The sequence below is a fragment of the Oryx dammah genome, unplaced genomic scaffold (assembly GCF_014754425.2).
Source record: "Oryx dammah isolate SB20612 unplaced genomic scaffold, SCBI_Odam_1.1 HiC_scaffold_29, whole genome shotgun sequence".
Classification (NCBI taxonomy): domain Eukaryota; kingdom Metazoa; phylum Chordata; class Mammalia; order Artiodactyla; family Bovidae; genus Oryx; species Oryx dammah.
This window is the reverse complement of record NW_024070213.1, coordinates 49,910,189-49,932,175: the sequence shown is the minus strand read 5'-3', so window position 1 is coordinate 49,932,175 and position 21,987 is coordinate 49,910,189. Positions and strand designations below refer to the sequence as shown.

General features: G+C 38.6%; 1 protein-coding gene across 3 annotated transcripts in view; it reads right to left on the bottom strand.

Moving 5' to 3' along the window:
• SLC41A2 (solute carrier family 41 member 2) overlaps positions 1-21,987 on the bottom strand; it is a 145,276-nt gene that overhangs the window by 48,742 nt on the left and 74,547 nt on the right. For all 3 annotated transcript variants that reach the window (XM_040234822.1, XM_040234825.1, XM_040234823.1), the window contains exons 4-6: positions 14,005-14,076; positions 9,569-9,713; positions 6,745-6,891 (exon numbers count right to left, since the gene is read on the bottom strand). In XM_040234822.1, coding sequence (XP_040090756.1) covers positions 6,745-6,891; positions 9,569-9,713; positions 14,005-14,076 — 364 coding nt within the window. The remainder of the gene's footprint in view (positions 1-6,744; positions 6,892-9,568; positions 9,714-14,004; positions 14,077-21,987) is intronic.

The window sequence follows — 21,987 nt, the reverse complement described above, 5'->3', positions numbered from 1 at the left end:
TGTTCTTAGAGCTTATTGCTTCTTAAGCCATCTTTCTAAAGTTAAAATGAGCCAACATTTTGCTGCTCAGATCTTGCCTGAAAAGAAAAAAGCTGATAATTTTTCCAATCAGTATACACATTGTGCATACAGGAATTATATAACCACATAGTTATAAATAATTGAAAAAAAGAGTGTTTAAAATCCTTTAAAATTATGCACTCAAGAAAAAGAAAAGGCAACAATCATTGTGTACAGCTATTTCTATTACTGGCCCAACTTTAGACCCTTTTAATAGATGGAGAAGCTGTATACAGTCAACAAAAACAAGACCAGGAGCTGACTGTGACTCAGATCATGAACTCCTTATTACCAAATTCAGACTTAAATTGAAGAAAGTAGGGAAAACTGCTAGACCATTCAGGTATGACCTAAATCAAATCCCTTATGATTATATAGTGGAAGTGAGAAATAGATTTAAGGGCCTAGATCTGATAGATAGAGTGCCTGATGAACTATGGAATGAGGTTCGTGACATTGTACAGGAGACAGGGAGCAAGACCATCCCCATGGAAAAGAAATGCAAAAAAGCAAAATAGCTGTCTGGGGAGGCTTTACAAATAGCTGTGAAAAGGAGAGAGGCAAAAAGCAAAGGAGAAAAGGAAAGATATAAGCATCTGAATGCAGAGTTCCAAAGAATAGCAAGAAGAGATAAGAAAGCCTTCTTCAGTGATCAATGCAAAGAAATTGAGGAAAACAACAGAATGGGAAAGACTAGAGATCTCTTCAAGAAACTTAGAGATACCAAGGGAACATTTCATGCAAAGATGGACTCAATAAAGGAAAGAAATGGTAGGGACCTAACAGAAGCAGAAGAGGTGGCAAGAATACACGGAAGAACTGTACAAAAAAGATCTTCATGACCCAGATAATCATGATGTTGTGATCACTCATCTAGAGCCAGACATCCTGGAATGTGAAGTCAAGTGGGCCTTAGAAAGCATCAGTACGAACAAAGCTAGTGGAGGTGATGGAATTCCAGTGGAGCTACTTCAAATCCTGAAAGATGATGCTGTGAAAGTGCTGCACTCAATATGCCAGCAAATTTGGAAAACTCAGCAGTGGCCACAGGACTGGAAAAGGGCAGTTTTCATTCCAATCCCAAAGAAAGGCAATGCAAAAGAATGCTCAAACTACCACACAATTGCACTCATCTCACATGCTAGGAAAGTAATGCTCAAAATTCTCCAAGCCAGACTTCAGCAATATGTGAACCATGAACTTCCAGATGTTCAAGCTGGTTTTAGAAAAGGCAGAGGAACCAGAGATCAAATTGCCAACATCTGCTGGATCATGGAAAAAGCAAGAGAGTTCCAGAAAAACATCTATTTCTGCTTTATTGACTATGCCAAAGCCTTTGACTGTGTGGATCACAATAAACTGTGGAAAATTCTGAAAGAGATGAGAATACCAGACCACCTGACCTGCCTCTTGAGAAATCTGTATGCAGGTCAGGAAGCAACAGTTAGAACTGGACATGGAACAACAGACTGGTTCCAAATAGGAAAAGGAGTACGTCAAGGCTGTATATTGTCACCCTGCTTATTTAACTTCTATGGAGAGTACATCATGAGAAACGCTGGACTGGAAGAAGCACAAGCTGGAATCAAGATTGCCGGAAGAAATATCAATAACCTCAGATATGCAGATGACACCACCCTTATGGCAGAAAGTGAAGAGGAGCTAAAAAGCCTCTTGATGAAAGTGAAAGAGGAGAGTGAAAAAGTTGGCTTAAAGTTCAACATTCAGAAAACGAAGAGCATGGCATCCGGTCCCATCACTTCATGGGAAATAGACGGGGAAACAGTGGAAACAGTGTCAGACTTTATTTTGGGGGGCTCCAAAATCACTGCAGATGGTGACTACAGCCATGAAATTAAAAGACGCTTACTCCTTGGAAGAAAAGTTATGACCAACCTAGATAGCATATTCAAAACCAGAGACATTACTTTGCCGACTAAGGTCCATCTAGTCAAGGCTGTGGTTTTTCCTGTGGTCATGTATGGATGTGAGAGTTGGACTGTGAAGAAAGCTGAGCGCCGAAGAATTGATGCTTTTGAACTGTGGTGTTGGAGAAAACTCTTGAGAGTTCCTTGGACTGCAAGGAGATCCAACCAGTCCATTCTGAAGGAGATCAACCCTGGGATTTCTTTGGAAGGAATGATGCTGAAGCTGAAACTCCAGTACTTTGGCCACCTCATGCGAAGAGTTGACTCATTGGAAAAGACTCTGATGCTGGGAGGGATTGGGGGCAGTAGGAGAAGGGGACGACCAAGGATGGGATGGCTGGATGGCATCACAGACTCGACGGACATGAGTCTGGGTGAACTCCGGGAGATGGTGATGGACAGGGAGGCCTGGCGTGCTGCAATTCATGGGGTCGCAAAGAGTCGGACACGACTGAGCAACTGAACTGAACTGAACTGAACAGCTTTTTAAAGGATGAAGCAACTTAGCACACAATAGCTTTTAAAGATTGCTACATATTTTTATACACACTGAAAGTGTTAGCCTCTCAATCATGTCCGACTCTGTGATCCCATGGCTTATAGCCTGCCAGGCTCCTCTGTCCATGGGACTCTCCAGGCAAGAATACTGCAGTGGTTTCCATCCCCTTCTCCAGGGGAACTTTCCAACCCAGGGATCAAACCCATGTCACTTACATCTCCTGCACTGGCAGACAGGTTCTTTACACTAGTGCCACCTGGGAAGCCCCTGATACATACACTGCAGCTGCTGCTGCTGCTGCGTCGCTTCAGTCGTGTCCAACTCTGTGCGACCCCATAGATGGCAGCCCACCAGGCTCGTCCGTCCCTGGGATTCTCCAGGCAAGAATACTGGAGTGGGTTGCCATTTCCTTCTCCAATGCATGAAAGTGAATGTGAAGTCGCTCAGTCGTGTCCAGCTGCAGGCTACCAGGCTCCTCCGTCCATGGGATTTTCCAGGCAATAGTACTAGACTGAGTTGCCATTGCCTGCTCCGATATATACACTACCATGTGTAAAATAGCTAGTGGGAAGCTGCTGTATAGCAGAGGGAGCTGAGCTCAATGCTCTCTGATGACCTAGAGGAATGGGATGGGGGCTCAAGAGGGAGAGGATATACGTTTGTTAGTTGCTCGGTCATGTCCAACTCTTTGCGACCCCATGGACTGTAGCCCGTCAGACTCCTCTGTCCATAGAATTCTCCAGGCAAAATACTGGTGTGCATAGCCATTCTCTTCTCTAGGAGATCTTCCCAACCCAGGGATTGAACCCGTGTCTCCTGCATTGTGGGCAAATTCTTTACTGCCTGAGTCAGAAGGGAAGACCAGCTATATATACATACAGATACATATAGCTGATCCACTTTGTTGTACAGCAGAAACTAACACAACTTTGTAAAGCAATTATATTCCAATATAAAAGGTTACTATATGTTTAAATATTACTGTATGCATGAATAAATGCCTTTATATTTTCTCTGCAAGTCAAATCTAAGCATATCATAATCTAGAGCTTAGATTACACTGTAAACTGACTTTCTATTTCCTCTTCTATTTTCATTTGAAATAGGTCTTTTCCAGCCACAGGTTGCCCTTTTTATTTTCCTATGGTGATACTAGATACTTTCTGCTAAGGCAATATACCCTTCCAATAACTTCCTTATACTATGTCTTCTCTAAAAGGATCATTTTTTTCCCATTACAATCTATTATGTTTTTGGGTAGGCACTGTGGCAAAGTCATTCAGAGGCATATCTGTCCTCCATTTTCCATATATACACCACTTCCTTAATAATTTCTACACACATTAACTGGATAGCTTTCAAAAAGAATAAAGCATGTGATGAAGTGCTATTTATTTAACACTCATTACGTATACAGTATATGGGGTCTACAAAACAAATACATAAAATAAAGACAGTTTTGTCCTTCCTTTATACCTTTATAAGGGAAGACACATTTACTTTAAAAGCTATAATGACTGGCCAGATGTAAAGAATGTCTTAAGAGAAATGTCAATAACATCCTATAGAAATTCAGGGGAGAAAAAGTTTACCTAAGATTAGGGAAATCTATTAATTTAGTACTGAAAAATGACGATTCTGATTGACCTTCAGGGAGAGGAGGGGGGATAACATAAGAAAGACAAAAAACACCAGCAATGTATGAGAATCAGTAAATGTTGGAGTTTGGCTGGAATATAAGAAAGGGAGGGGCGGCTGGGAGCTTGAGAAGGTTAAGTCTCCAAGAGGCCTGAAGACCAGGCTTAAACTCTAACTCTGTTCACTAAGCAATAGAGGCTTCCCCAGGGCTGTGACAAAATAAAGTCAGGAAGAGTAAACAAAGCTTAGTCTCTTTTTTTTTCCTTAAAGCTTAGTTTCTTTTGTCTTGTTTGTTTTGGAGGACTGGGTAGGCGGGAAGGGGGGAAATTCCATATTTACTTCAGGCATCAGAAATCACATTTTATTGGGAGTGAAAGGTAGCATACTGAATGACTGTGGAGGGAGCCTTCGCACACATGCCGAAGCCCACAGGACACCAGGGGAGCTATTCCAAGTTGTTTCCGAATATCCAAAGCTCTTAAGTGGGGAGTTAAGTGAGACTTCTCTGTGTTCGGTTCTTTCAGAGCCACACGATTCACGGCCTCTATTTACAACCAAAGCCTATGGTTGCCATGAAATCCCCTTTTTTATCTCTAAAGACTGCTAAGCGTTTCCAATATATCATAGTTCAGGAATTAAACCTTTGTTTCCCAGAGCTAGGCATCCCACTCGGCAGCATGAGGGGATCTTGGAATTTTTAAAAATTAATTTATTTTAATTGGAGGCTAATTACAATATTGTGGTGGTTTCTGCCACAAATTGACATGCATCAGCCACGGGTATACGGGTGTCCCCGCTGTTGGTGCCCATTTCTAACCTCTGTTCAGAACACCCTCAGTACTAGGATTCCCACTGCTGTTGCTATGAGGCCCCCTAGTGCTCATAATGCACAGAGTGACTTCAGAAACATCTTCAGATCAACTGGAATCAATCAGCAGCCCAGGAAAACAATATCATTTTAAGGAACCAAAATGATACTGACGAAACATAAAAGATTCTGTTTTAATGAAGTCATCTTGAATTATGATGCGTCAACTTTCAGAACACAGGCCTAGAAAAGTCTAAGCAATATATGATAATAAAACTATTTTTCAAAATTATGATCTATACTACTATCATTATATTTCACTTTTGATTTCCTGACTTAAACGCTATTTATCGTCTATAACACTCAAAATATTAAAATTTTTAGAGAACAACACATTTTGATTAAGTCTTTTGTAAGGAGAGTTTACCACTTGTATAATTTTTAGAAATAAATTTTAAAAGTGAGATTTTCCTCAAAAACCGATTTATCATATGAAGTATCCGAATATTTAGTCTGTCTCATTATAACAACTGTCATATTTATAGGAACATTCTTCAATGGCTTTAACTGGGGAGACACCCTGGTATTTAGCAGGCAGCTGAGAAATGTGTTACAAATTACTTCACAGTAATTTGAGTACTCAAGGGTGCAAATATACCTTTATCTATTATGGGAACAAGATCTTATATTTGGGTCCTTGATCATTTATTGTCTTCTACCTTACAATATGCAGACACATCTTATCTTCCAAAAGAGAATTTTCCTTGAATATACTTCATCTTAATGAGTATTGCTTTTTTATATCACTCATTAAATAATGTAAGGTAATTTTATATACTAAATGAAGCTTCTCTTGATATCTCCAAAGGTAGCAGAAAATCACGGCCTTGGTTAGGTTAAAGCTCTTTCTTTAGTTCAAACACATTTATCTGAGATTCTGACTTCTTCAAATCAAATGTACTTTTAGACTTATTCTAAAGTACAGCATAAATCTGTCTAGAATCCACGAAAATATATGAGGATATGTGAATATATGTTTGCTCCTGGCTTGGCTGATAAACTACCTTTCTCTCTCTTTTTGTATTACTGTGGGTTTATATTTTCTTTTAATTTTTTAAAAAATTTGGCATCTAAAAAAATGAAACTACAATCAACTTTTAGCTCTAAATGTATGTTCACAAATCATATACATTTACATTGACAATAGCTCCAGAGTATAAATTTGCATTAAAACAATTCATTAGATTCTATAAATACCCAATAACTATTATCAGGAATTGCAGGTATAAGTTAACTTCAAATTCCCACAACACTCAGGCTAATTTTCATGGTGATTTTTCAGCTGCTATTATTAATTGCCACACTGGTTTCTGATATGGGGGAAAATCACTAAATTTCAAGCACAAACTTATGCTCTGCGACAACAGTGCAACATGTTTCAGAATCCTGTGGGTTGATGCCTCAGTGCTACATATTCAGAGGAGAGAATTCAAAGACTATGATAGACTTGCATTCAACCTTTCTACAAACAGTGAGTAATACACATAACCTCTATGACCCTCAGTTTTCTCATCTGAAATCAGAGATGATATTCCTTATCTTTTAGAGTGTTAGATTCTTTATGAAGAGAAGAAGGATGTGAGAACCGCAACATATAGTAGGTGTACAGCAAGTAGCAGTGATTGTTCTAATCAGCCTCAACCACAGTTCCAACACAGATGAAGGCCACCGTGAGTCATGATAATGCTGCAACAATATTTATTTAAAGAGACTTTGAATAATGCATTATATTTAATTTCAGGTCAACTTACCAAGACAGGAGTACAAACCCTGACTTATCCAAGCTAATATGGCAAGAGTTATAAGGTCACCAAAACTAGCAGCAATGGGTGTAGCAACATTATCAGGGTTTATACCAGTCTTCTTTGAGCCAACGATAACCCCAACCATTATTATTCCTAGGAAAAAAAAAGTTAATTACTTTTTGTGCTATGGTTTAAAGAAAATCCATTCCCCAAAATACTGAAGTACACACACTAGACAAATAGCACATCAATTCCCGTTAGGCTGCTTAGATAAGCTGACTAAAGCAAACAAAACATTTCACTTGAATGTTTTGGTAAAGTGTCTTTCAACAAATTCCAAGTAGGGATCACAAAAGATGTGAGAAGTTCAATGTTGCATTTAGAGACCTGAAAGGCTACGGTAAAATAACATTAAAGTTTCCAATTTAGTAACATGCATTCTTGGATGTAATGCATTCATGTGTACAAAGCCAAAGATTTTATTTTAACCCTCAAATAAAGTATGAAAATGTCAAAGAAAGGTGAGTTATATTTACACAGATAGCAACTGAGAAGGATGCCAACAAAACCAGATTTGTTTATATAGAGGTAGCCAGAAATGCTTGCCCCATTTTTTATTAAAAAGTGTTGAAGTATTAGGAAGAGAAGAGTAATTAAATTTTGAACATTGGAGGTCAGAATACAAGAAGCAGTCTTTGTAAAGGATATTCTTAAACTCCAAACTTTCTGTCTATAAACCTACAACAACAGAAGATGAAAATGTGACTGGGTTCTTGTACATTTAAATCCTCATATTCTTGAATACAGAAATGGGAGGAAAATGGTAACATCATATCTATACCATACTGGACAGATTTTCTCATGCCAGCATATTAAGAGGATGCAGTACAGAGAAAATTTAAGATTAGTTAATTTACATGCTAAGCATAAATTAAATCCTTGCTTAAGGTCACACAGCTTATAACAGTTTTTTTCCTACTACCTGTAAGGCCAAAATTATTAAAAGTATAAATTCTGTCTTGGTTCAATGCCTCACATCTTTTTCTGGAGGCTTTTTCAATCTATGGACTTATCTTTTCCATAATATCATTGTAAACAGAAAAAAAAATAGCAGAAAAACATTTAAATGTATATTACAATAATCATTCAAGATGTGATCATATAATTTTTTTTTCAAAATTAGTACATTTAAAGGTCAATGTGGAAAGTTCTCCTATGACAGAATGCTATTTATAATTTCAGCTGAAAACAAGTTATTTTGCCATCATGGACCAGGGGAAAGAGTTGAGAGATAAGAAACAGGTTTTAATTCTGATTTTTCTGTTAATAAGCTGATGAAATTATACAAGCCAACTGACCTAAGTCAGTTTTCTCACCTACAAAAGGTGGTTCAATACCATCTGCTCTACATATATAAAGGTCAAGTTACTATAAAAGTGGAATACACATTATTTAAAATGAAGGTGTAGACTTATATTTTTTAAATCTGAATTTTAAAGTTTTAAAAATCCCAGGCAATACAGATACTTGTTAGTCTGAAATTTTTTAAATAATTCTTTCTAAATAAAACTAGAGGGAAAACAGAAGCAATTGAGTCTAAAGTAACCCGTGGTGGATTCATGTCAATGTATGGCAAAACCAATACAGAATTGTAAAGTAAAATAAATAAATAAATAAAATAAAGTAATAGTGTTAATGTTTTAACACTTTTTCTTATCAGAAATCAATTTTCCAATAGCATAACTTCACTCCGCTTTACCCATGTTAACATCAGTCAATTCCAGTAATTCTATATAAAGATAAGATACTACCCTTGGTATAATTTGAGTACTAAAACAAAATGCTTGAAAATATTTTTGTAGCCAGGTCTTAATTTTAATAAGAGCTTCTAAATTATTAGAAAAGAAAGAAAGTGAAGTCGCTCAGTTGTGTCTGACTCTTTCCAACCTCACGGACTGTAGCCTGCCAGGCTCCTCCACCCACAGTATTTTCTAGGCAAGAATACTGGAGTGGGTTGCCATTTCCTTCTCCAGAGGAATCTTCCCAACCCAGGGATCGAACCCGGGTCTCCTGCATTGCAGGAAGACGTCTTCTTTACAGTCTGAGCCACCAAATTATCAGAATCTAACCCCAAAAGTTACCTTCATTGTATGAGATCACCTGATATGAGAGTATTCCATTTTTAACCTTGCTGGTGATATAAAATGAGAAGATGGCAATTATAAATAAAAATTAACAAGTCTTTATGATTATGATTCCATAATCTAGTTCTCCAGTGTGAAGTTCATATAAATAAATCAATATAAAAATGGTATCCCAACTAAAAACGTCTGGCTCTTTAACATTCTATAGCCAACAATATGCTCTGTTAAGCATATGGTTATACTTCTACTGCTACAGAAACAGTAAAGGAATTTTTTTTGAAATCTGAAACTTCAAAAAATTTTAATGGAGGGACAGCTTTTGAAATCTAGAATTCCTGGAATACTTGTTACTCAAATGACAAGCTAGCATGATTTCCAGAAAGGAGCTTCTCAATTCATTTAACTTACAGAGACAAAATCTCTAGGCTATTTTCCTGGTCTTGTTTGGGAGCTGTACCAGGAGACCTAAAGCCAAGACAGAACCTTAGAAAGCTTGCTCTGTATGCTAAGGTTTACATGCGATACATATAAATATATCTGAAATAAGCTATTTGAAAAGCTGTAGGTAACTTTTCTCTGTTTTTTTAAAATAATGAAAAAATATCAGTTAAGTAGAAATAGCTAACATGGAAAATGAATAATTAGAAAGCAGAGACTGCAGAGGAGACACTGACAGATTTACTTACCCTGTAGGAGCGATGCAATGAAGGCAGTTGCTACACTGCTAGAGCACAAAAGTATGGAATGATCAAGGTAGTATTTTCCCTCTGGAATCCAGCCCAATATAATTGCTGCCACAGCTGCTAGGAAGCCAACTACTGTTGCTTGAACCTTAAAAAAATATTTAATAAAACCCAACTGAATTATTCATCGAGAAAACACATTTTTTTTTTATGATGTCAATAGGCATATAAGGAGTCAAAAGAAAGTATTATATACGGTAACTGAGTTGCCTTACCTTTTGAAGAAGCTACTACATTTTAGTTTTACTATTGCCTAAGCTAGTGGGTTCTCAAAGTGCTCTGATCTGGTAGCAGTGGGTATGGAATGGGGTTTAGGGATGTATTTTTAACAAGCATCTTAAGTGACTTTGGTGGTGAAATCCATAGATCATCTAAGAAAATACCAACCTTAAGACTGAAAAGTACCCAATCCACGTAGCTTAAGTCTGACTCTTGAGGCAATATTGGCAGGAGATTGAATTCTATAATCAAATGATAAGGGTTTCATTCCTAGCTATACCACTTAATCTTGTGGTAAGTTATTCAACAAGCATTAATTTAGGATCTACTATATACAAGGTACTATGCTTGGTGTTAGGCTACAACAGTGGTCAAAACAACTTTACTCCATGCTGTCACAGAGCTCCTGGTCAAAAAAATAACTTCACAAATAGCTATTAAAACTTCAGCTCCTAACCTGAAAAATGGTAATATTGAACATGGAAGGGTTATTTTTGTATTTAAATGAATTACATGAATATATAAAGTACTTTCCACAGTGGTAGCACAAAGCAACCCTCAAAAAAAAAAAAATTTAAAAAGTCACACTGTGAACTCTTAGAATCACGTTAGACTAAGGCTAGAACCAAAAGAAACCCTAAAGGCACCTCTAGTTCACTTATTCTTATTGTGTCTGTGTCATGGACTCCTTTGACAATCTGGTGAAAGTTTTATTGATTCTTCTCTCCATGAAAACACAAACGTAGTCAAAATTTTGAGCAGAATTTCTGTGTGCTCAGAGATTCTCTGAAGCTAATCCATGTACTGAAATCCAGGGCTCCAGGTGAAAAACCCAAGTATTCTGATTTTGTCATAGAGTAAATTAATGGAAAAGCCAGACTAGCAAGTTCAGATAGCCTGGATTCCAGCCCCAGATCTTTCATTGGGGCAGATTTAGTGCTGAGAGGCAAGCTGCAAGCATCACTATGATAGTATCAGTTGTTAAGATACTTCGGCATTCTGTTCCTGGTTCAGTTCAGTTCAGTCGCTCAATCATGTCCGACTCTTTGTGACCCCATGAACTGCAGCATGCCAGGCCTCCCTGTCCATCTCCAGCTCCCGGAGTCCACTCAAACCCATGTCCATTGTGTTGGTGATGCCATCCAACCATCTCATCCTCTCTCGTCCCCTTCTCCTCCTGCCCTCAATCTTTCCCAGCATCAGGGTCTTTTCAAATGAGTCAGCTCTCCACATCAGGTGGCCAAAGTATTGGAGTTTCAGCTTCAACATCAGTCCTTCCAATGAACACCATCTGGTGTTCCCTAGTTCTGTATTTCATTTCCAAGAAACAAAAACTCTGCATTTTATTTCTAAGAAAAACCTGTATTTCCCATCTGGTATTGACCATCTGGTGATGTCCATGTGTAGAATCTTCTCTTGTGTTGTTGGAAGAGGGTGTTTGCAATGACCAGTGCATTTTCTTGGCAAAACTCTATCAGTCTTTGCCCTGCTTCATTCCGCATTCCAAGACCAAATTTGCCTGTTACTCCAGGTGTTTCTTGATCTGCTTTAGGATGGACTGGTTGGATCTCCTTCCAGTCCAAGGGACTCTCAAGAGTCTTCTCGAATACCACAGTTCAAATGCACCAATTCTTCAGTGTTCAGCTTTCTTTATAGTCCAACTCTCACATCCATACATGACTACTGGAAAAACCATAGCCTTGACTAGACAGACCTTTGTGGACAAGGAAATGTCTGATACTGGATAGTAAACAATGTATGTAAAAGTGATAAAATTAATAATTTAAATTCTAATACTGTGACTCCAAGGTTTTTCTTAGAAATAAAATGCAGAGTTTTTGTTTCTTGGAAATGAAATACAGAACTAGGGAGCCTATGGAAGACATTGTAACACACAAACAGCTGAGAAAAAGAAGTCCTATTGTGTAAACCTGCAAAGGAAACACCCAATCGTACCCAAGAGAAGAGCAAACTCTAGGTTAAGGAGGAGCTGGGGAGGTTAACAGCAGTCATGGGCCTAAATAGACATGAACACAGGATACACCTATCCTGGTGAGGGAATGACTCTTCAATGAGATTGGGAACTCTGGGGTTCCCAATAAATAAATAAATAAATACCTACTTTACTTGACAATTTATGGACAGGTTAAGGTGGCCACTGTGTACAACTGTGAAGAAATTCTGTGATGGTCATCTGCTTGGGATCCCATTTAATAGTCAGAAGAACACGCACACCAGCTAATGCCAGCATGAGGTGCCTCTGTCCGTCTCATCCTTCCCTACCCATCCCCTCCACAGCCAGGCTCAAGTCAGAGGAGCTCTGCCAGCCTGCCCTGCTCCCCCAGCCAGCTGTCTACTCCCTCACAAGCTGGAGCAGATAAAGCTTCAGAGATGGCACCACTGTCACCCCCCACCTGACCTTATTTTCTTCTCCCCTCTGCTTTTGTCTACAGGTAACTAGCCTCCAACCAGTTGCTGCCTCACTGGCTTATACCAGCTGGGTCCTGATGAGCCTGTGTGGGGTTCCCCGTTTCTCATGCATCCTTGGTGGAGTGAGACAAAGACACAGACTTCAGGCTGTGGCAACTATTATGATAGGATCAGTGAAACCCCAGCCATCTCTAGCTCTCATTCTGACCAACAGTTACGGAAGAGAGGATGGCAAGGGAAGGGTGGAGACTAAGAGTGAAAGGAAAAGTTAAAAGCAGAGATGGGGACTCTCCTGGTGGTCCAGTGGTTAAGAATCCGCCTGCCAATGCCGGGGACAGGGGCTCCATCCCTGGTCTGGGAAGATCCCACATGCTGACGAGTGCCTAAGCCCGTGAGCCACGACTACTGACGTCTGCACGCCTAGAGCCTGTGCTCTGCAACAAGAGAAACCACTGCAATGCAAAGCCCGTGCACCGCAACTAGAGAGGAGCTCCCACTTGCTGTAAATAAAGAAAGCCCACACAGCAATGAGGACCCAGCACAGCCATAAATAAATAAATAAAAATTTTTAAAAAGGATGAGCGCTTCTTAAGAAAATAAAAGCAGAGGTGGAAAATTATTAGAATAATTTATAATCTAACTCATGTTACTTAGTAGAGTTTAGGGTACTTAAAGAATAAAATAGGATATATTTTCAAATTTTCATTTATTAATTTATAAGTAGCCTACTGGTTGTTGGATATATTGGTTATTACTCCAGCATAGATTCCTATAGTTTCAAGCTGAAAAGGATCTTGGGTATCTCTAGTGCAATACTATGGAAATGAAGAGGAAAATGAAACACGGAAGAAAGGCTAAATTAACAAACATTATATAGCTGGTGATTGCTAGAGCTGAGACTAGATTTCAAATTTTCTTGTCTCTAACCCTGTGATCTTAGAAACACAGATACCTTTTAAAAGCCTATATCCCCAAATTGCCTTTATTTTTTTGTCTTTGAACATTACATGAAAGTTCTTTTTTGCAACCACGTTCTCAACATTATCTCTGAGTTGACCTAACATTAAAATTAGTTGAGCCAGACTTCTCCAATGGTCTAGTGGTTATAACTCTGTACTTCCAATGCAGGGGGGCACAGGTTTGATCCCTAGCAGGGGAACTAAGAACCCACATGCTGCACAGCGCAGCCAAATTAAAAAAAATTTTTTTTTAATTAGTAAGCACTTCATAAACTCAGATTTGCTAAAGAGGTGCTGGGGGCTGCCATCTTGTGTCTTGGGGATAGCAGCAGGTAGTGGGAAAGAAAGAGATATTCCCCTGAGATTAGAAAGACCTGTAGATAATCTATATATAATTGACAATTTAATGTGCTCATTTGTATTAACACTGATAATATTAACAAATTAAGGAAAATTCAGCTTACACATCCTATCATATATAAATGAGCAAAATTTAATTAGAGGATTTACTTTTAAAAAGTCAAAGAAAAATAGCATCTAAGCAATGAAGTGCTACATATTTATTTGTACACATATTAACTCAAATTCTGGCTCTATTACATATGGGAGAAAATATTTTTTATATTTACTCTATATTTTGTATGTTATACATTTTCCATATTTAGAAAAATCTAATGTTTCTAGAAAAAGAAAACTTTCAGAAGTTATCCATTTATTCTATCATTTGTTTATAAATATATGTGTATGTATACCCATACACATATCACTTACCTGTTTTAAAGCCAAGTTGCCAATTATTAGGTTCCACTTTTCAATGGGTGAATCCATCTTCCCAATGTTTACCTGTTAAAATGAATATTTTCATGTATCACTGAGTAAGCTATATGCCCTTTATTCTGCTTAAATAGCATATTAAGTATTAAAGCCAAAAACAATTCTTTGGTATATCTGATGAGCTTATACTGATATTAACTATAATTCTAAATTCACTACAAGTCTTTTATTTCATATTTAGCTTGCCTGAGATGTTTAGAAAAAAAATTTTTAACTTAATTCCTAACTCAAAAGAACCAGTTAGCATTGTCCACCTGGCCTCCGTTATCTTACAACTAACATCAAGTATCATCCTAATATGTTAAATTTTGTCTACTAAGGCCCAACATAAATAATTACATAATTTTGAGATGCTAGCATTTAATTCCACATCATGAAACTTATGCATTGACCAAAAAACCAGATGTAAATAAATAATTCATATAATTTATGTTTGAGTCATAATTGAGTCAAAATTATCAATAAAAAATTCATGTTGTTCACATAGGAATGTTGATAATGTATCTCACTATTAAAATGTATATATCTATTGGCTAAATGGAAGAATATTCTCCAGAAATTAATATTTTATTCACACATTCAATTGCTCTGTAAGCTAAATCATACTTTTCAACAACTTAGGATTCAAAAAACATATATCCAAACCTGACAGTTTTTCTAATGCAGTCATTTGGAAAGCAATAAGCAATTATTATTAAAAATTCACTGAGCCAAGTTTCAATTATTCATTATATGGTTGGTTATTGAAGACACATGAATGGGTAAAGTAGCAGATACATAAGGGTAATTATTTATGGGTAGTTAACCATGGACAAACCACAGTTTAGCTCACTGGTTTCAAACCAACAGGTTAAGTGCCACATCAACATTCCGTTTCAATCTGGAAAACAGATTCTGTTCTCTAACTTCACTTTTGACTGTTGTCTCAAAGTATCAAGCAAATGCACATATTAAGATTTTTCAGTGTTTCAGAATAATTATTCTTGCTCTCTTTACTTGGATGATTTGCTTCCTAAGCCCAGAAGTCTGAATTATTCATAAAACTTGTGTTTGTAGCTCTGAGTCTCTGCTCTAGTGAATACAGTATAAGTGAAGTGAAAGTAAAGTCGCTCAGTCATGTCCGACTCTTTGCGACCCCATGGACTGTAGCCCACCAGACTCCTCAGTCCATGGAATTTTCCAGGCAAGAGTACTGGAGTGGGGTGCCATTTCCTTCTCCAGGGCATCTTTCCAACCCAGGGCTTGAACCCGGGGCTCCCGCACTGCAGGCAGACGCTTTACCGTCTGAGCCACCAGAGAAGCCCTATAAAGTATAAGCCATGTTTAAAGGGTGGACCTATCTCAGGTTTAGTGTTTAAGAAACAGGTATAAGAGAAACTCGTGTTATTTGTAATAACTTTTAGAAAGATGTCTACAGGTATAGGAAGCAATCTTAAATGATTCCATGAAAAAGTACAAGATGTCAAGACTTCAGAACCCCTTGATGATCAATGGAGACACATTCATTACAGTCTAGGAAAACAGAAAAAATAAGTAAACAAATAAGAAAAACTGGTTTGAGAAGCTTCATTTGTATTCTTTGCTTCCCCTCAATGGATCTTACAGATGCTAACAAGAGTGTTAGAGTAATCAATGTTAAAAAAAACTTGTAAGGATTACTTTCAAAAAACTTGTAGATATTACTTTCTAAAAGGTAAATTTTAAAAGGAGTTAAGAAATATTTAGATGGTTATTTTAAATGGGAGAAATAAAATGGACACTTATTGGATGAAAACAAGATCTGATCTCACTGCACTGTGCTGTGCTCAGTGCCCTCAGTCGTATCTGACTCTTGGTGATCCTATGGACTGCAGCCCACCAGGCTCCTCTGTCCATGGGACTCTTCAGGCAAGAGTACTGGAGTGGGTGGCCATGCTCTGCTCCAGGGGGTCTTCCCAACCCAGGGATCGAACCCACGTCCACTGCATCTCCTGCATTGCAGGCAGACTCTTTACTGCTGAGCCACTGGGGAAGCCCCTTACTATACTACCCTCAGGTTAAATGGGCCAAAAGGGACCCCTCCCTCTAGTCCCTAATATTAAAAGCCACACAAGTCTTTTCTACTTACCCCAGTTTTAAAATATATATATTTAAGGGGCTAGAAAAATTTACCCTGAGATATATGACTAGCAATTATTTGCAGCAACAGTTAGGCCAAAGAGCATGACCTCCTCGGCTTAATCCCACTCTGGGGATTCCAGAATTCTTAAGTAGGTAGAATAGACAAGAAACAAAAGAAAAACTTTTAAACTCCTCCTCTAAGATCAAAGATTGTTGACTGGATCCCAGTGAAATTTAAAGTTAAGGGTGGGGTTCCCAGGTGGTGATAGTGATATAATCCACTCACCAATACAGGGGATGTAAGAGACACAAGTTCGATCCTTGGGATGGGAAGATACTCTGGAGTAGGAAATGGCACCCCACTCCAGTGTTCTTCCATACACAGAGGAGCCTGGTGGGCTACAGTCCATGTAGCTGCTAAGACGTGACTGAGCAACTGAGCACAGGAAAAGATAAGGAGGTGAGAGCTCTCACACTGGTCGCACAGGGTCAGACACGACTGGTCAGAATGGCCATCACTAAAAAGCCAACCAATAACCAATGCTGGAGAGGGTGTGGAGAAAAGGGAAGCCTCTTACACTGTTGGTGAGAATGTAAATTGGTACTGTCACTATGCAGAATAGTATGGAGGTACCTCAAAAAACTAAATATAATTACTGTATGATCTAGCAATCCCATTCCTGAGCATATATCCAGGAAAAATTATAATTTGAAAAGATACATGCACCATTATATTTACAGCAGCACTATTCACAATAGCCAAGACAGGGAAACAACCTAAATACATGTCTATGGACAGATGAAGGGATAAAGAAGATGTAACGGAACACTACTCAGCCATGAAAAAGAATGAACTAGTGCCATTTGCAGCCACATGGATGCAACTAGAGATTATCATACTAAGTGAAGTAAGTCAAACAGAGAAAGAGAAATCCTATAATATCACTTATATGTTGAATCTAAAATACAATACAAATGAACATATCTATGAAACAGAGACTCATAGACCTAGAGAACAGACTTGCAGTTGCCAAGGGGAAAGGAGTACAGGGTGGGGGATGGATTTGGAGTTTGGAACTAACAGTTACAAACTATTACATATAGAATGGATAAACAACAAGAAAACTATATTCAATATCCTATAATAAACCATAATGGAGAAGAATATGAATAAACCATGAGAAAAATTATGATTCTATTTATATGAAATTCTAAAAAAGTAACTGAAAGAACAGAGATTACTTGAGGTCAGAGGGATTACCTGGCAGCTGAATTAACAGCAAAAGCACACCAGGGTGAGAAAAATGTTCTGTACCTTGTTGATGGTGGTAGATACATATTTAATATATTTGTCAAAACTCATCAAATTATATAGTTAATATGTACATGTATTATTAGATGTAAACTGTACTTCAATGAATTTAACTTTTATAAAGACAGTTTCATACAACAGCAATTGCTTTTATGCTCTTCAATAACATTTATATTCCCACTACCTGGTTTGGTCAAGTATTAAAACTTTTACCATATATAGTATACTAATATATCACACATATGTTTAACAAAAAAGATCTTAATGACTCAGATAACCATGATGGTGTGATCACTCACCTAGAGCCAGACATCCTGGAATGTGAAGTCAAGTGGGCATTAGGAAGCATCACTATGAACAAAGCTACTGGAGGTGATGGAATTCCAGCTGAGTTATTTCACAACCTAAAAGATGATGCTGTGAAAGTGCTGTGCTCAATATACCAGCAAATTTGGAAAACTCAGCAGTGGCCACGGGACTGGAAAAGGTCAGCTTGCATTCCAATCCCAAAGAAAGGCAGTGCCAAAGAATGTTCAAACCATACAACTGTACTCATTTCACATGCTAGCAAAGTAATGCTCAAAATTCTCTAAGCTAGGCTTCGATAGTAGGTGAACCAAGAACTTCCATATTCATTTTAGAAAAGACACAGGAACCAGAGCTCAAATTGCCAACATCTGTTGGATCATGGAAAAAGCAACAGAATTCCAGAAAAACATCCACTTCTGCCTCATTGACTACACTAAAGCCTTTGACTATGTGGAACACAAACTGGAAAACTGTGGAAAATTCTTAGAGATGGGAATAACAGACCATCTCACCTGCCTCCTGAGAAACCTGTATGCAGGTCAAGAAGGAACAATTAGAAACTGACATGCAACAACGCACTGCTTCCAAACTGGGAAAGGAGTATATCAAGGCTGTATATTGTCACCTTGCTTATTTAACTTATATGCAGAATACATCACGTGGAATGCCAGGCTGGATGAAGCACAAGCTGGAACCAAGATTGCCGGGAGAAATATCAATAACCTCAGGTAAGCAGAAGATCCCATCCTAATGGCAGAAAGCAAAGAGGAACTAAAGAGCATCTTGATGAAGGTGAAAGAGGAGAGTGAAAAAGCTGGTTTAAAACTCAACATCCCAAAAAGCAAAGATCATGGCATTTGGTCCCATCATTCCATGGCAAATAGATGGGGAAACAATGAAAACAGTGACAAGTTTTATTTTCATGGGCTCCAAAATCACTGCAGATGGTGACTGCAGCCATGAAATTAAAAGACGCTTGCTCCTTGGAAGAAAAGCTATGACAAACCTAGACAGCATATTAAAAAGCAGGGATATTACTTTGCCAAGAAAGGTCTGTCTAGTCAAAGCTATGGTTTTCCCAGTAGTCATGTATGGATGTGAGCTGCATCATAAAGAAGGCTGAGCACCAAAGAATTGATGCTTTTGAACTGTGGTGTTAGAGAAGACTCTTGAGAATCCCGTGGACTATAAGATCCAACCAGTCAATCCTAAAGGAAATCAACCTTGAATATTCATTGGAAGGACTGATGCTGAAGCTGAAGCTCCAATACTTCAGCCACCTGTTGCAAAGAACTGACTCATTGGAAAAGACCTTGATGCTGGGAAAGATTGAAGGCAGGAGGAGAAGGGGACAACAGAGGACGAGATGGTTGGATGGCCTCATCGACTTAAGGGACATGAGTTTGAGCAAGCTCAGGGAGATGGTGAAGGACAGGGAAGCCTGGCATGCTTCAGTTCATGGGGTCGCAAAGAGTCAGACATGACTGAGCAACTGAACAACAATGACCACAGCAACGTTTAACATCATTATATAGTCAGATATCCAAGACTCAATTTATGATGTCTTCAACCTTTTCCTCTCATTTTTTCCGAGTGAATAATTTCTACCGATTTATCTTCAAGTTCATGAATTCTTTCTTCTGCTCTCACCAATCTGATACATTCACTCATTAAGACACATTTGTTTAATTCTTTGAACATTTTTTCCTTTAGTTCTTTGAACACATTTATATTAGCTGCTTTGGAAGATTTTGTTAAATCCAACATCTGGGCCCACTTTGAGTCACTTCCTGTTGACTGAATATGAATCACATTTTTGGGTTTGGTTTCTTTCCACTAGTGATTTCAGTCAAAAAATAGACAGTATAATAATGTGTTATAACAACTCTGGATAATGTTATGTTCTGCTGAGGATAATTGGATTTTCCTTCTAATAGGCAGTTAATTGGTCTAGACTCAAACTGCAAACCACTGTCTCTTCTACAAGGTACAGCAGTTCATATCTCTGCTTGGTTCTTTCAGCTACCAAATACTGCTTTTCAGCTCAGCATTTGGGGAGGGTTTCTCCTCATCTATGTAGTTTAATGGTCAGAACTAATGCTCAGATTTTGGGGCTTATCATCTTTGCAGTTCTCTTGCTGCTGGAATTTCCCCATAAACTTCTACCTGCTCTGTCAGCTTCAAGCTCTGTTATCTGATAATTCATGCCACCAAAACTTCAACTTTCTGCCACGATAGGTATGCATAATAACAGAAGGCACTTAGTCAAAAAATGCAAAACCTCAAATTTTAGCCAGTATATTTGTCTTTCAAGTATAGGATGCTTCACGTTTTTGCCTGCTTTTGTTCTTTTTTTTTCTTTTGCCAGACTCCTTAACCTTTGCCACCTCAAGTTGGGAAGACTATGGGTTTTCTACCACATGAGATTGGGGAATTCCACCAAGAAAAAGAAGCCACAAATTTTGCCATTCTTACCCACTGCAGTTATGGTCTCTTAAGGGAACATTTCATGCAAAGATGGGCTCAATAAAGGACAGAAATGGTAGGGACCTAAAAGAAGCAGAAGATATTAAGAAGATGTGGCAAGAATACACAGAAGAAAGAACTGTACAAAAAAGATCTTCACAACCCAGATAATCACGAAGGTGTGACCACTCACACTCACCTAGAGCCAGACATCCTGGAATGTGAAGTCAGGTGGGCCTTAGGAAGCATCACTACGAAAAAGCTAGTGGAAGTGATGGAATTCCAGTTGAACTATTTCAAATTCTAAAAGATGATGCTGTGAAAGTGCTGCCTCAATATGTCAGCAAATTTGGAAAACTCAGCACTGGCTACAGGACTGGAAAAGGGCAGTTTTCATTCCAGTCCGAAAGAAAGGTAATGCCAAAGAATGCTCGAACAACCGCACAATTGCACTCATCTCACATGCTAGTAAAGTAATGCTCAAAATTCTCCAAGCCAGGCTTCAGCAATACGTGAACCATGAACTTCCAGATGTTCAAGCTAGTTTTAGAAAAGGCAGAGGAACCAGAGATCAAATTGCCAACATCTGCTGGATCATGGAAAAAGCAAGAAAGTTCCAGAAAAACATCTATTTCTGCTTTATTGACTATGCCAAAGACTTTGACTGTGTTAATCACAATAAACTGTGGAAAATTCTTACAGAAATCGGAATACCAGACCACCCGACCTGCCTCTTGAGAAACCTGTATGCAGGTCAGGAAAAAACAGTTAGAACTGGACATGGAACAACAGACTGGTTCCAAATAGGAAAAGGAGTACGTCAAGGCTGCATATTGTCACCCTGCTTATTTAACTTCTATGCAGAGTACATCATGAGAAACACTGGGCTGGAGGAAGCACAAGCTGGAATCAAGATTGCTGGAAGAAATATCAATAACCTCAGATATGCAGATGACACCACCCTTATGGCAGGAAGTGAAGAAGAACTAAAGAGCCTCTTGATGAAAGTGAAAGAGGAGAGTGAAAAAGTTGGCTTAAAGCACAACATTCAGAAAACGAAGATCATGGCATCCGGTCCCATCACTTCATGGGAAATAGATGGGGAAACAGTGGAAACAGTGTCAGACTTTATTTTTTGGCAGGCCCCAAAATCACTGCAGATGATGATTGCAGCCAGGAAATTAAAAAAGACACTTGCTCCTTGGAAAGAAAGTTATGACCAACCTAGACAGCATATTAAAAAGCAGAGACATTACTTTGCCAACAAAGGTCCATCTAGTCAAGGCTATGGTTTTTCCAGTAGTCATGTATGGATGTGAGAGTTGGACTATAAAGAAAGCTGAGCACTGAAGAGCTGATGCTTTTCAACTGTGGTGTTGGAGAAGACTCTTGAGAGTCCCTTGGACTGCAAGGAGATCCAACCAGTCCATCCTAAAGCAGATTAGTCCTGGGTGTTCATTGGAAGGGCTGATGTTGAAGCTGAAACTCCAATACTTTGGCCACCTGATGTGGAGAGCTGACTCATTTGAAAAGACCCTGATGCTGGGAAAGATTGAGGGCAGGAGGAGAAGGGGACGACAGAGGATGAGATGGTTGGATGGCCTCACCAACTCGATGGACATGGGTTTGGGTGGACTCTGGGAGTTGGTGTTGGACAGGGAGGCCTGGCGTGCTGTGGTTCATGCGGTTGCAAAGAGTCGGACATTACTGAGCGACTGAACTGAACTGACCTG